Source organism: Microcebus murinus, chromosome 21 (genome assembly GCF_040939455.1).
Source record: "Microcebus murinus isolate Inina chromosome 21, M.murinus_Inina_mat1.0, whole genome shotgun sequence".
NCBI lineage: Eukaryota > Metazoa > Chordata > Mammalia > Primates > Cheirogaleidae > Microcebus > Microcebus murinus.
In genome coordinates this window covers 38,099,311-38,113,521 of record NC_134124.1, presented here as the reverse complement: position 1 = coordinate 38,113,521, position 14,211 = coordinate 38,099,311, and the positions used below count along the sequence as shown (strand labels likewise).

The window sequence follows — 14,211 nt, the reverse complement described above, 5'->3', positions numbered from 1 at the left end:
ATTTGTAGAGTTGCAGGGTATATAAGTAAATGGGAGACATAGCTGTCTTAAAATTTACTCTAAAACCACTCTTTCTTTGCCTGGAGTAATAAACAAGACAAAAAATTAAATACATATAACAAAAAAGTAATCCCAACTCCTTTCTCGTGTCTTGTCCAATTAATCTGGCCTGTTCCTGAAGGAAAATTATTCTCAGGTAAAAAGAGAATAACATATACTATGTTTCTCCGAAAAAAAAGACAGGGTCTTATATTTATTTTTCCTCAAGAAGACACCCTAGGACTTATTTTCAGGGGATGTGTTATTTTTTTTTTTTTAAGTATGGTACAACAATCTACATTTATTCAAATATAGTTAAGTCGTCTTCTTCTGGAACATCATCATACCTCTCCAAACCCTGAATTCCATCCTGAATTTCTTGAAACTCTATTTCCTTTAGAACCATTGAGCCCAATCTCGCCTGTTGAGCAACAGAGCTCTCATGGGCAGATGAGAAGGGCTGCTCATCTTCTTTACTGCTGGCGTGACGAAATGCATGGGTTGTGCAGATACACTGCATAGCCATGCCCATCACTAGGTCTTATTTTCAGGGTAGGGCTTATATATTGTTCAAATGCTTAGAAATCCTGCTAGGGCTTATTTTATAGGTAGGTCTTATTTTGGGGAAACATGGTATAACTCCATTCAAACCTCTCTCATCACCTAGCAGAAGCCTATTCAAGCCATTTTTCTGGTTATCTAATAGTAAATAATACACACCTTAATATAAATCCCCTATACAAGGTATGGGAAATTCCATATCACTGCAAAGTCCTGCTTACTCCAGTGAAGAAAAGGAGGGAAGTGCTATTTTCTGATCAATCTGCAGGTGCTTGTCTGTCCTAGAGAGAACCCAGGGTACCTCCAAACCAATACAATAACTTTGGAGGTGAGTGGATTAAGCCCCCACTGTCTCAAAATCTCTCTAATCCTTAAGGAGCACTATGAATTGGCTTGGGGACCAACCTAGAGCTACAACCAGCCAAAGCTGACATGTGCTTCAAAGATTTGCACTTCAACAAACTGCCTCCTAAACTGAGAGGAATTAAGATCACCCCTTGGAGTAAATTCATTCCCTGGACTATTCTTGCAAACTGAGGAACTCCTTGAAACATGAAAGATGTTAAGCTAAAGATCAAAGGTTTCCCCATATTTTAGGGGGAAAATAATGCATAATGGATAATTATGAACAGCTCTTCTGCTATGGGATATTACTTCTAGTCTTTGAATAAATGCTTCCATCTTGCCACCCCTATCAGAAATAGGATAAACTATAAGTCTTCCCTGAAGCCAAAATTCTTCTGCTTCCTTTGGTCCTGTGTCTATCAAACAACAGAGACTCAGTGCCCATCAAACTAAATAAAAATGAATGAATGAATGACAAGAGTCAATATTCTGAGGATAGCATTCTGTAACTATAAATAATAATGCAAACACTTTCTGAGTACCCACTCTATGTAATATATTATAGCAAACACAAAGAAAAAACTCTGTTTCAAGAAACAGGACCTAACATTACTGTTTCCATCCATGGAAACAGTCAACACCTAACATGTATTTTATTTTTCAAGACAATGTACAAGCAATAATTTCAAGTTCTTAGCACCTTATTTTTCTGATTTGTCTCTTTATAAACAAGGGTATAGGAACATACAATATTCTATAGGAATCTAGCACTTGTAAAAAAAAAAAAAAAAGGAAACAGTTATTATCTGAAGCTAGGAGAACCTTACTAATCTGAAGGAGGAGTTAACTGACTTCTGAATTCTTACCCTTTGTGTTCGTGGAGAAGTCTGAATACTGCACAGCACTCTGGTTGCAGGCCCCTCACCTTGAGTGCTTTCATAAGGCAATCATGCAAGCTCATTCCATTTCGCACGTTGACCTACAAGCAAAGGACTACCTTTAGGACCAAGACAAGCTGCAGCACCTCTTGGAAAGGTAAGCATAGAAACAAATGCACAAGTCTATAAGGGTACAGGTAGACCATTTACAACAGCATTGCCTGTAATGGTAAACACACAGACACACACAGAGGAAAAACCCCGAATGTCCAACAATAGGTAAGCACTTGAATAAAGTATGGAACATCGTTATTATGTCAATTATGTAGTTATTGTATTATATTACTTATAATCACCTGGAGGGAAAGAAGTCCACAATATATTGATTGGGGGAAACAATTTTTCAGAATACAAAGATTACTTTAAAGCAAAAAAACCCTATAATTATATTTTTATATATATTGTATGAGTGTGGAAAGATACACATCCAGCTGTTAACATCAGGAGATAGGCCAGGTGTGGTGACTCATACCTATAATCCTAGCACTCTGGGAGGCTGAGGCAGGAAGACTGCTTGGAGGTCAGGAGTTCAAGACCAGCCTGAGCAAGAACAAGACCCCATCTCTACTAAAATTAAAAATAGATAAGCAACTAAAAATAGAAAAAAAAAAACTAGCTGGGCGTGGTGGTACACACCTGTAGTCACAGCTACTTGAGCAGCTGAGGCAGGAGGATTGCTAGAGCTCAGGAGTTTGAGATTGCTGTGAGAGCTAGGCTGATACCACAGCACTCTAGCCCAGGCAACAGAGCCAAGACTCTGTCACACACACACACACAAAAAAAAAAAACCATCAGGAGATAGTGGTTAAAAAAGATAAAATAATAAACTTTCCCTTTATACATCTCTATTTTGTGTGACTCACTGAAATGTACATGCAAAATGAACATCTGCCAGAAAGGAAAATAAGCCAATTTGACCTACAAACAAACATGAGGTTTTATGATCAAGAATTTGTATTCCAGCCGGGCGTGGTGGCTCACGCCTGTAATCCTAGCACTTTGGGAGGCCGAGGCCGGCGGATTGCTCAAGGTCAGGAGTTCGAAACCAGCCTGAGCGAGACCCCGTCTCTACCAAAAATAGAAATAAATTAATTGACCAACTAAAAATATATATACAAAAAATCAGCCGGGCATGGTGGCGCATGCCTGTAGTCCCAGCTACTCGGGAGGCTGAGGCAGTAGGATCGCTGAGCCCAGGAGTTTGAGGTTGCTGTGAGCTAGGCTGACGCCACGGCACTCACTCTAGCCTGGGCAACAAAGTGAGACTCTGTCTCAAAAAAAAAAAAAAAATTTGTATTCCAACCTACTTTCAACAAAATGGTTGATCTCCCTAACAAAAATTCCATCTCACATGCACTTCATATTAGGAAGGACTAGCAGGAAGCGGAAGAAATAACACTTTAACCCTGCTATAGGGATAAACACCAATGTTAGTTTAAATATATGTGCACACGCCATACCAGGTAGCCTTAGCAGTATATAGCCTTCCATATTTCCCTATTCCTAATCCTCAGAAACTATGCAGGTACTCAGAAGCCTAGTGGGAAGAGTGAGTGTCCAGGGTACTCATAAGTAATGGCAGCTACATAAAAATTTCAACTAAAATATCAGAGCTTTGATAAAAGTCCTCCACATTTTGTTTTCAAAGCCAAGAAAGTTAATCAAAATCAGACAACCAGAGCCAGTGCAACCAGCAATGAAAGGAGAATGTAGATTTGCAGTGTTTGTGAACTACCTACAGCAGAGTTCCTCTGGCTGAAAGTATAACAGCTGACAGCAGCCATCCAGGTCCCTTCACAGGAGGAGGTGAGTGTATGTACATATGTGCACTGGGAGGAGGAAGGAAAGTAGAAATCCAACAGGCCCATAGTGTTTTTAGTCCTGGCTCTTAGTCCTGCCATCTCAATGCTAATCCAGCCAATCTTTCTCTAGCTGGTTTAGGACAGGGAAAAAGTCCTAAAAAACAGGACAGAAGTATCTAGGCCTGCCCAGTTACTTAGGCTTCAAATCAAGGCACAGTATTTGAATGTAAAGCAGAGATAACAAAACAGTCTGGGACAGAAGGGAGTGAGTATGAGCCTAAGGAATTTGAAAATATCAGTGAAGGGCAAGGTAAGAAGTTTTTCACAAGGCTTTATTTTGTTATTGCTGGCAACCAATGAGGACTTATCTGCCTAGAAATGATCTTTGAAGCACAAAGATGGGCCCCCATGTTAAAAGAGTACAGTATAGAAAAATTTGAACTTGTAGAACAGATAAATTCAGGAGATGATGAGAGTGGGAGAGAAACATTCTCCAGGGGGATCAATCATCTTAAAGAACAAAAAAGGGTTTTTCCAAATTAAAAAAACTCCTTTGGAGATTGTGATAGCCTCCTTGGGTGGTTTATCATTTCTTCTAATATGTGGAAAAAAGGAAAGGTCATGAACAACAGGGTAAGAGGAAACCAATTGATTCTTCAAATAGATAAGGATTTCTTTATCACAGGAAGCCTCTGAGGAAAAAGAACTGGGGAGCTAGGGCAGAGGTCTCCCAACACTCTGACTCATACAAATGAATTACCTTTTTAAAAATAGATAAATAAAATTAACATTCTTTAAAGGTTCCTTGTACATACCAAAATAGTGCAGATAAATGATATCTGGAATTTGTGTCGAAATACATGGAAAGGAGTGGGTGGAAACACAGATTAAACAGGACCGCCATGATTAGCTAAGTGTTGAAACGGGTTGATGGACACATCAGATTCATTATTCTAATCTTTCTACTTAAAAAAAAATTTTTTTTTGAGATAGGGTCTCACTCTGTTGCCTGAGCTAGAGTGCAGTGGCATCATCATAGCTTGCTGCAACCTCAAACTCCAGGGTTCAAGTGAACCTCCTGCCTTAGCTTCCCAAGTATCTAGGACTATAGGCACTAACACTCAGCTAATTTTTATATTTTTTGTAGAAATGCTCCATAATAAATTTATTTTAAAGATCTCGCTAATGTCCAGCTTTTAAGAAACAAAACAAGTGAGATATACTTACACTGATCTGCACTATGAAGGTACCAAGAATGAGGGAAATGAAGAGTAATAAATACTCATACACTAAGAGAACGAAGACCTGCATCAAATACTGTGTAGCAATGCTTTCAAAGCTGTAAAATTATATGTTATATCATCAATCTTCCTTAAAAGTCACAGAGTCCCAGTTGGACAGTTCTTTAAATAGCCTCTAATCCAGTAAGGCTCCCCAGTTTCGTTGGCATTAGAATCATTTGAGGAACTTGTGAAAATATAGATTCCATCTCCCCCTCCAATACATCCAAGGATTCTGATCCATTTCATCTGTAATGAAGCCCATTCATACAGAATGAATCTGTATTTAAACTGCTTATCAGGTGAATCTAATGGTAGTGGTCCTCACTCATGGAAGAAGGAATAAGATAATCAATGAGGCACGTATGTTTAGAAAAAAATGACAAGAAACACTCAAAAAACTACCAATTATTACATCTAAAATTATTTAAATCAGATACTCTCTCTCTCATTCTCCTCTTTACAATCCCCTATGGATACACACTGAAATCAATTAAATATTTCTGGAACCCAGTCACTCTGGGTTCCAGACGAGAAGGAACCTGGGGATGAGTAGAAAGAGCTGACTGGCCAAAGAAATAAAAGAAACTAACCTATTCTGCTACAACCATCTCATAAGCCATAGGAGAAGTCAAGCTTCTAAATTGTTGGTTCCCAACCACCAGCTGTGCTCAAAGGAAGGCTGTCAAGAACTACACAGATGTATTAAAAACTCAGAAATACAACTACCATTTCACTTATGAATCAGCCACTGTACTGAGCACAATCCTCGCTTCATAAAGATCAGGAAACAGAGGCTCAAAATATTATGGAATTTGCCTACATGATACAGCTAATAAAAGGCAGTGCAAGTATTTAAATTTGGGTCTGGCTGTCTTAAAGGTCCATACACTTAATCACTATGCCAAATTAAGTCTCCAAGCCTTCTGGGCAAACTGGTAGTAGATAGGGATGGAGAAGACAAGCCTCAATAACATCCAGAAGCAGCAGCAGATGGTTTTCGGCTTCCCATAACACTCACACTTCCTACCTGACCTCTAAATTTAAGGTCAGAAAGAAAATTAAAGAGAAACAGTAGGTAAAATCACTTTGCAAACAAAAGACCACTGTTCAAATACAGAAGATCACTATGACTTTATCTTGCCAGCCATAAAATCTTCATTTTTAGGAAGGGGACAAAAATAAATTTACTCAAATTTTAACTAGTCTTTTGAGTTTTGCCTTCAGTTCAAAATGCACCTAAGTATACACTATAATTAGGAGGCTCCTTGGGTCCACAAAAGAAGTACAAGGAAATTCTTTAGCAAACTGTGAAGACTAGAATTGTTAGACACAAACTGAGAAAACTGGTCTGGAGTTGACAACCTCAGAACCTTGCTTCACCTGAGTATACTGATAAGCACAATGCATTGTATTAAACAAAGAATGGAGGGAACTGAAGGCGGGCGTTTCTTTCCTCCCTTCCCCCGCTCCCCATTCGTTTAGGGGGTAGATTCGAGTTATAAAATGGCGGCCTGGGGCGTGCGCGGCGTCCCAGCCGGGCTGAGCGCGCGGCTCTCGCCTCGCTGCCCAGCACAGAGACGAGCCCCTGGGGGATGTGATGTTTGAGACTCCGGGCTTGCTGGGCACCAAGTCCTCCCAGGCTCTCAGCGCGCCGGAAGCGACCGAGGGCGCAGCCGGGCGACCAGCAGCCGCCTCGAACGCGAGCACCGCAGCCTCGGCCCGGGCCGCCGCGCCCACTACCCCACGAGGACCGCGGCGGTCGCCAGGGACGTTTGATAAAATGGCCAAAAGAACTGATGAAAAGGAATTGACTGACTGGAACTGGGATCAAAAAGATGAAGCTGAAGAAGTGGGAACATTCTCAGGGGCCAGTGAGGAAGTCCTGAAGAATAGAGCCATAAAGAAAGCAAAGCGTAGAAATGTTGGATTTGAATCTGATGGCGGAGGAGCCTTTAAAGGTTTGGTCGTACCTTCTGGAGGAGGGTTTTCTGGATTTGGTAGTAGCACTGGAGGGAACCCTCTGGAAGGACTGTCTGTCAAATGGAAACAGCACAGCTATCACCCCTCCCTTCACCAGTGCAAGGGTGGCGACAGAGACCAAGGCAGCCTTCAGTTCTATTGCTGCAAATGGCCCTACCACCTTGGTTGATAAAAAGATTTCAAATCCCAAAACTAATGGTGACAGTCAGCAGCCTTCCTCCTCTGGCCTTGCTGCTTCTAGCAAAGCCTACGCCAGCAACACCTATAACAAGCAGTTGGCTGCCTTGAACTGCTCTGTCCAGGACTGGATAGTGAAGCACGTGAATGCAAACCACTCTGTGACCTGACACCCATCTTTAAAGACTATGAGAAATACTTAGCAAACACTGAACAGCAACACGGAAACAGAGTCAGTAATAATTCTCAAAGCGACAAGACGTTGGTTGAAACAGTCTCCTTCCCTATGTGGTTCAACAAAATTACAGCAAGAGTCATCATTTTTGTTCTCTGGCAACAAAACTGAAGATACATCTGAAAAGAAGACTGAGGTTGTGTCTGAAAAGAAGATGGACCCGTCACTAGGAGCAACAAGTGCCTCGTTTAATTTTGGCAAGAAAATTGATAGCTCTGTTTTGGACTCACTAAGCTCTGGCCCCATTGCTGGATTTTCATTTTCCTCTGGAAACTCCAGTTTATTTAGCAAAGATACTACCCAGAGTAAGCCAGTTTCTTCACCACTTTCCACTAAAACACTGGAGAGCCAAGCAGAAGGTGGCAGTAATGAATGCAAAGGTGGAGTTGAAGAAGAGAATGAGGAACCACCCAAAGTAGTAGTTACTGAGGAACCACCCAAAGTAGTAGTTACTGAAGTAAAAGAAGAGGATGCTTTTTACTCCAAAAAGTATAAACTATTTTACAAGAAAGACAATGAATTTAAAGAGAAAGGTGTAGGTACTCTGCACTTAAAACCTGCAGCAAACCAGAAGATAGCTTTTGGTATGGGCGGACACCAATTTAGGCAACATATTGCTGAATGTTCTGATTCCACCCAATATGCCATGTACCTGAACAGGGAAAAATAACATACTTATTATTGTCTGTGTTCCAAATCCACCTGTTGATGAGAAGAATGCCACTACCCCAGTTACCATGTTAATTTGGGTAAAAACTAGCAAGGATGCAGATGAGTTGCACAAAATTTTACTGGAGGAAAAAAAAGATGCCTGAACACGTGACATCAACTGAGGAATTGTTGCCAAGTTGCTGCTTCCCCCACACCCCTTAAACTCAGTCAGTTTTTCTTCTCTTCTTTGACATTCTAAGAACTTATAGATAACTTAAAGCTTTTGTGTTGCCAGTGAGGTCTTTGCTAAAAAAAAAAAAAAAATAAGAGAATTAAATTTATTTATTAATAAAATATAAAACAAAATAAAAAAACTTTTGTGAGGAAGATTGATATGGCCAGTAAAACCTAGGAAGGAAGGAGAGAGGGAGAGAGGAAGGGAGGGAGGGTGTAACGGAAAAGGCATGGATGTTTTGAGCTAAGGTTTTCTTAATTGTTCCACAAGCAAAATCAGTACAATTTCACTTTTCTGTTTTGACCAGGTAGGTTGTTTTTAGTTTCTTTGGCTTGTTTGTTTAATCCAAAGACAGTAGAAAACTTTTTGAGCCTAAGTTCTTAGAAAACTTGGGGTTTCATTATATCAGAAAACCAGTGGCTGGTATGATGCCAACATGAACCTGTCACTGGTACTACAAAAATAAACTACACAGAAATAACTGGGATGCCAGTGCTCTGAAAAAGATAATACTGATTTCTAAGCTGTCTCCAGACTTTTCTTGGACCTATGAAATATACCAAAATAATTTTTTAAGTAGTTTTATTTTCTTCTTTATACTTGATTATAATATCAAAACCCTTTCATGAATATTTTGCTTTACTAGAAGAAATGTCTTTTTTTTTTTTTTTTAATTAGCTGGAAAGGCCTAAGGAGACTTTACAAGGAAAAGTCTTTGGAATATACCCATAAGCATGTACTATTAGGTTATTAAGTATAGAATGTCCGATTACCTTAAGTATTAAGTTTGACAGTTGATATCTCTGACATTTCATTTTGACACTTCTTGGGTTTTTGTTTGCTTGTTTGTTTTTTTTTAACTGTGAAGGTACATCCTCACTCTTTCAAACATACATTTTGGCTTGTGATCATCTTTCAAATTTTTTGTTTTTTAGAGCAAGTTTTGTGAAACCATGGATAAGACAAAAATTCATGTTATTTTTGAATATGAGTTCAGTCATGTAACCAATGCAGCGCAGACAGCTTGAAATATCAACAAAGCGTTTGGGAAGGATGTAGCTAATGAATGTACATCAGTGCATTCATGGTATTATATACATCGATGGTTTGAGAAGTTCCATTCTGGTGATTTTTTTTTTTTTTTTTTTTTTTTTTTGAGACAGAGTCTCACTTTGTTGCCCAGGCTAGAGTGAGTGCCGAGGCATCAGCCTAGCTCACAGCAACCTCAAACTCCTGGGCTCAAGCAATCCTGGTGCCTCAGCCCCCAGAGTAGCTGGGACTACAGGCATGCGCCACCATGCCCGGCTAATTTTTCTATATATATTTGTTAGCCAATTAATTTCTTTCTATTTAAAGTGGAGACGGGGTCTTGCTCTTGCTCAGGCTGGTTTCGAACTCCTGATCTTGAGCAATCCGCCTGCCTCGGCCTCCCAGAGTGCTAGGATTACAGGCGTGAGCCACCAGGCCCGGCCTATTCTGGTGATTTTAATCTTGAAAATGAACCTGGGACAAAGGTGGATGATGATGTAATGATGAACTAAAAGCTATACTGGAAGCAAATCCATCTCAACCTACGTGTGAATTAGCAGCCAAGTTTAACATTATTATTCCAACAATATTGAACCATTTGAAACAAATGAGCAAGATAAAGAGGCTGGATAGATGGTTACCATATGAATTAAACAAGCTTCAGAAGAGAAATCATCTCAAAACTTGCCTTTCTTTGCTGTCACAACATAAAGGCAAACCATTTCTACATCGTATTGTTATATGTGATGAAAAATGGATTTTTTATGACAATTCCAAGTGTTTAACACAATGGTTGGATAAAGATGAAGTGCCACCTGTAGAAGGCTAAAACAGGACCCACACCTTTCACCTCTCACAAAAATCAACTCATGCTGGATAACAGACTTAAACCTAAGGTATGAAACTATTAGAATTCTAGAGGAAAACGTTGGAAACACTCTCCTAGACATAGGCCTAGGCAAAGAGTTTATGAAGAAGTCCCCAAAGGCAATCACAGCAGCAACAAAAATAAATAAATGGGACATGATCAAACTAAAAAGCTTCTGCACAGCCAAAGAAATAGTCATGAAAGTAAACAGACAACCTACAGAATGGGAGAAAATTTTTGCATCCTACGCATCCAATAAGGGGCTGATAACTAGAATATACTTAGAACTCACAAAAATCAGCAAGAAAAAATCAAATGACCCTATTAAAAAGTGGGCAAAGGACTTGAACAGAAACTTTTCTAAAGAAGACAGAAGAATGGCCAACAAACATATAAAAAATGCTCAACATCTCTAATAATCAGGGAAATGCAAATCAAAACCACAATGAGATATCACTTAACCCCAGTGAGAATGGCCTTTATCAAAAAGTCTCCAAACAATAAATGCTGTCGTGGATGCAGAGAGAGAGGAATACTCCTACACTGCTGGTGGGACTGAAAACTAGTTCAACCTCTGTGGAAAGCAATATGGAGATACCTTAAAGCGATACAAGTGAATCTACCATTTGATCCAGCAATCCCATTGCTGGGTATCTACCCAAAAGATCCAATGACACTCTACAAAAAGGACACCTGCACTCGAATGTTTATAGCAGCACAATTCATAATTGCAAGGCTCTGGAAACAGCCCAAGTGCCCATCAATCCAAGAATGGATTAATAAAATGTGGTATATGTATACCATGGAGTACTATTCAGCTCTAAGAAACAATGGTGATATAGCACATCTTATATTTTCCTGGTTAGAGCTGGAACCCATACTATTAAGTGAAGTTTCCCAAGAATGGAAAAACAAGCACCACATATACTCACCAGCAAATTGGTATTAACTGAGCAGCACTTAAGTGGACACATAGGTACTACAGTAATAGGGTATTGGGCAGGGGGGAGGGGGCGGGTTATATACATATATAATGAGTGAGATGTGCACCATCTGGGGGATGGTCATGCTGGAGACTCAAACTTGTGGGGGGAGGGGGGAATGGGCATTTATTGAAACCTTAAAATCTGTACCCCCATAATATGCCGAAATAAAAAAAAAAAAAAAAGATGAAGTGCCAAAACACAGTCCCAAAACCAAATATTCATCAAAAAAAGCTAATGGTTTCTGTTTGGTGGTCCAGAGCTGGTTTCATCCACTACAACTTCATGAAACCTGGTCAATCAAGTATAGATGGCTACTGCAACCAATTGGACAAATTGCTGACAATGTTTGCGATTAAGTAGCTGAGATTGGTCAATAGAGACAAGCCAATCCTCTTGCAAGACCACATGTTGCAAAAAACAATGCTGCTCAAACTACAGAAGCTGGACTTGGAAACTCTCTGTCATCCACCATATCCACCAGACCTTGCACCAACTGACTACCACTTCTTCCAGGCTTTGGACCACTTCTTGCAAGAAAAATATTCAATTCTCAACAAGGCATAGAAAATGCCTTTTGTGATTTCATTGCCACTCACTCTCCAGGCTTCTTTGCTGCTGGCATAAGTAAGCTACTTTGTTAAGATGGCAAAACTGTGTCGATAGTATAGGCACACACTTTAATTGTATTGCTTCTTGTTTGAGATATAATAAACTTTTGATTCAAAATCAGACATTTCATATTTAATGACCTAATATTTAGATAAAGTGGCAGAAAGGAACACATTCCAGGCAAGAGTAATAATAGAAGGAAGGCCAAGAGGTAGAAAAAAGTAGGAGGTAAGGAAGGAACAGCAATATAAAGAAATAAAACTTGCAACTGGAAAACCAATTAATAAAGACCCTAAGTAACAGTGAAGATTTTGCCTGTCTATAAGTTGGGCAACATAATCCATAATGTTTTCTATATGCAGAGAAATAGCTTAAATTTCCTATGAGGCATGCTCACGTACCACTGTTCTTTGCTTGTTCGGCAAGAAAACACGGATAGTGTTGCTTGTCTTAGAAGAATCTGTGAGTTTGCCATCATCTGATGCCCGGCGCTGATAGCCAAACTGCTGAACTATTGTAGGGGAAATGCAGCTGGAGCCATCAAACACCGTATCTTTAAATCCAAAACCATTGCTGATCGTCTTCCAAGCCCCCTGTATGTGCTCCATTGATGCAGCTTAAACAATCCTTAAACCTGGTAAGAAAGAAAAATAATTATAATTCCAGAACAAAAGCATTTAACCCAAGAATATAATATAAAGAATATAAAGAGTAATATAAGCTGGGCGCGGTGGCTCACACCTGTAATCCTAGCACTCTGGGAGACTGAGGTGGGCGGATTGCTTGAGGTCAGGAGTTCGAAACCAGCCTGAGCAAGAGTGAAACCCTGTCTCTACTATCAATAGCAAGAAATAATAAGATGTTCAATTGTGTCTTTGGGTAACATTTTATATCATAGATTAAAATTTATAGTGGAAAAAAAAAAAAAGGAATTAATTGGCCAACTAATATATACAGAAAAAATTAGCCGGGCATGGTGGCTCATGCCTATAGTCCCAGCTACTCGGGAGGCTGAGGCTGCAGGATTGCTTGAGCCTAGGAGTTTGAGGTTGCTGTGAGCTAGACTGATGCCACAGCACTCACTCTAGCCTGGGCAACAAAGCGAGACTCTGTCTCAAAAAAAAAAAAAAAAAAAAAAAAAATATATATATATATATATATATATGTAAAGAGTAATGTGAAAACAATAGTATGTGGGTTTTTTTTTTTTTTTTTTTTTTTTTTGAGACAGAGTCTCGCTTTGTTGTCCAGGCTAGAGTGAGTGCCGTGGCGTCAGCCTAGCTCACAGCAACCTCAAACTCCTGGGCTTGAGTGATCCTTCTGCCTCAGCCTCCCGAGTAGCTGGGACTACAGGCATGCGCCATCATGCCCGGCTAATTTTTTATATATATATATCAGTTGGCCAATTAATTTCTTTCTATTTATAGTAGAGACGGGGTCTCGCTCTTGCTCAGGCTGGTTTTGAACTCCTGACCTTGAGCAATCCGCCTGCCTCGGCCTCCCAAGAGCTAGGATTACAGGCGTGAGCCACAGCGCCCGGCCTAGTATGTGAGTTTTTAATAAGTGATATCTTCTGCTTAAATTAACCAGAAAAACTTCTATAATAGCATTATTTCCAAAAAATATTTCACAGGTCAAAAATGAAGAAAACAGAACCACAGGCGAGAGCCTAAGAAGCATGCCAAGTCAGTGCTTCCTAATCTTTTTATATCACCATACTCATACAAAATAATGGATTATATTTGCAAGACATGCTTAAGTAAGCAGACAAGGCTGTTCTGGCTTGAAGTGACAAGCCTAAAGACTCCAAGGCCAAGGTCCAGTTACCCCAGGGCAGAAGGGGTATACCTCTAACCTGTTCATCACGGAAAACTCTATACTAAGACATTCCTTAATTTACTAAAGGGCAGACACCTGAAAACAAGAAAAGGTTATCTTCTAAAAAGATCATACAGCAGTAACATACTTCAACCTCAAATGGAGACATTCAGAAATTCTGTTGATACTGTTCTCAAATGTACATGTAGATCTGGCTTCCAACATTGTGATTTCTCTGATCTGATTTAAATGCTCTATGTTAAAAATATATACAAACCCACAAATGCACATATACACACACCTAGACATATACTAAAACTAGATAGACCAAAGTAGAAATCCACTTCTCAATGTGAAAGATCTTTCACAGTTCAATAGAAAAGTTTTAAAACTAAATATTCTTTCACGAATGGAAAAATTCACTGTGCTGAAAGAAATCAATCATTTAAAAACATATATATTTCACTGTAAAGGATTATTATTCATAACGTGCAAAGAATTCCTAAAAACTAATAAGAGAAAGATGAACAATGCCACAGAAAAAAACCAGGGAATTAAATTCACAGACAGGAAATACAAAGCTACTGAACATATATATTTATATAAAGTAGAAAAATACAAATTAAAAACTAAAATACTATTTTTAGTATCAGAT

The 14,211-nt window shown here is 39.4% G+C and overlaps 1 protein-coding gene and 1 pseudogene across 4 annotated transcripts in view; one reads left to right on the top strand and one right to left on the bottom strand.

Moving 5' to 3' along the window:
* RAF1 (Raf-1 proto-oncogene, serine/threonine kinase) overlaps positions 1 to 14,211 on the bottom strand; it is a 79,057-nt gene that overhangs the window by 22,567 nt on the left and 42,279 nt on the right. For 2 of the 4 annotated variants that reach the window (XM_012785288.3, XM_012785289.3), the window contains exons 2-3: positions 12,140 to 12,372; positions 1,812 to 1,924 (exon numbers count right to left, since the gene is read on the bottom strand). In XM_012785288.3, the coding sequence (XP_012640742.1) occupies positions 1,812 to 1,924; positions 12,140 to 12,346 (320 nt within the window). In that variant the 5' untranslated portion in view covers positions 12,347 to 12,372. Of the gene's footprint in view, positions 1 to 1,811; positions 1,925 to 12,139; positions 12,373 to 14,211 lie in introns of those variants that run through there. The other 2 variants (XM_075996313.1, XM_075996314.1) reach the window with 1 other exon arrangement.
* On the top strand, positions 6,711 to 8,175 carry LOC105882678 (nuclear pore complex protein Nup50-like; annotated as a pseudogene).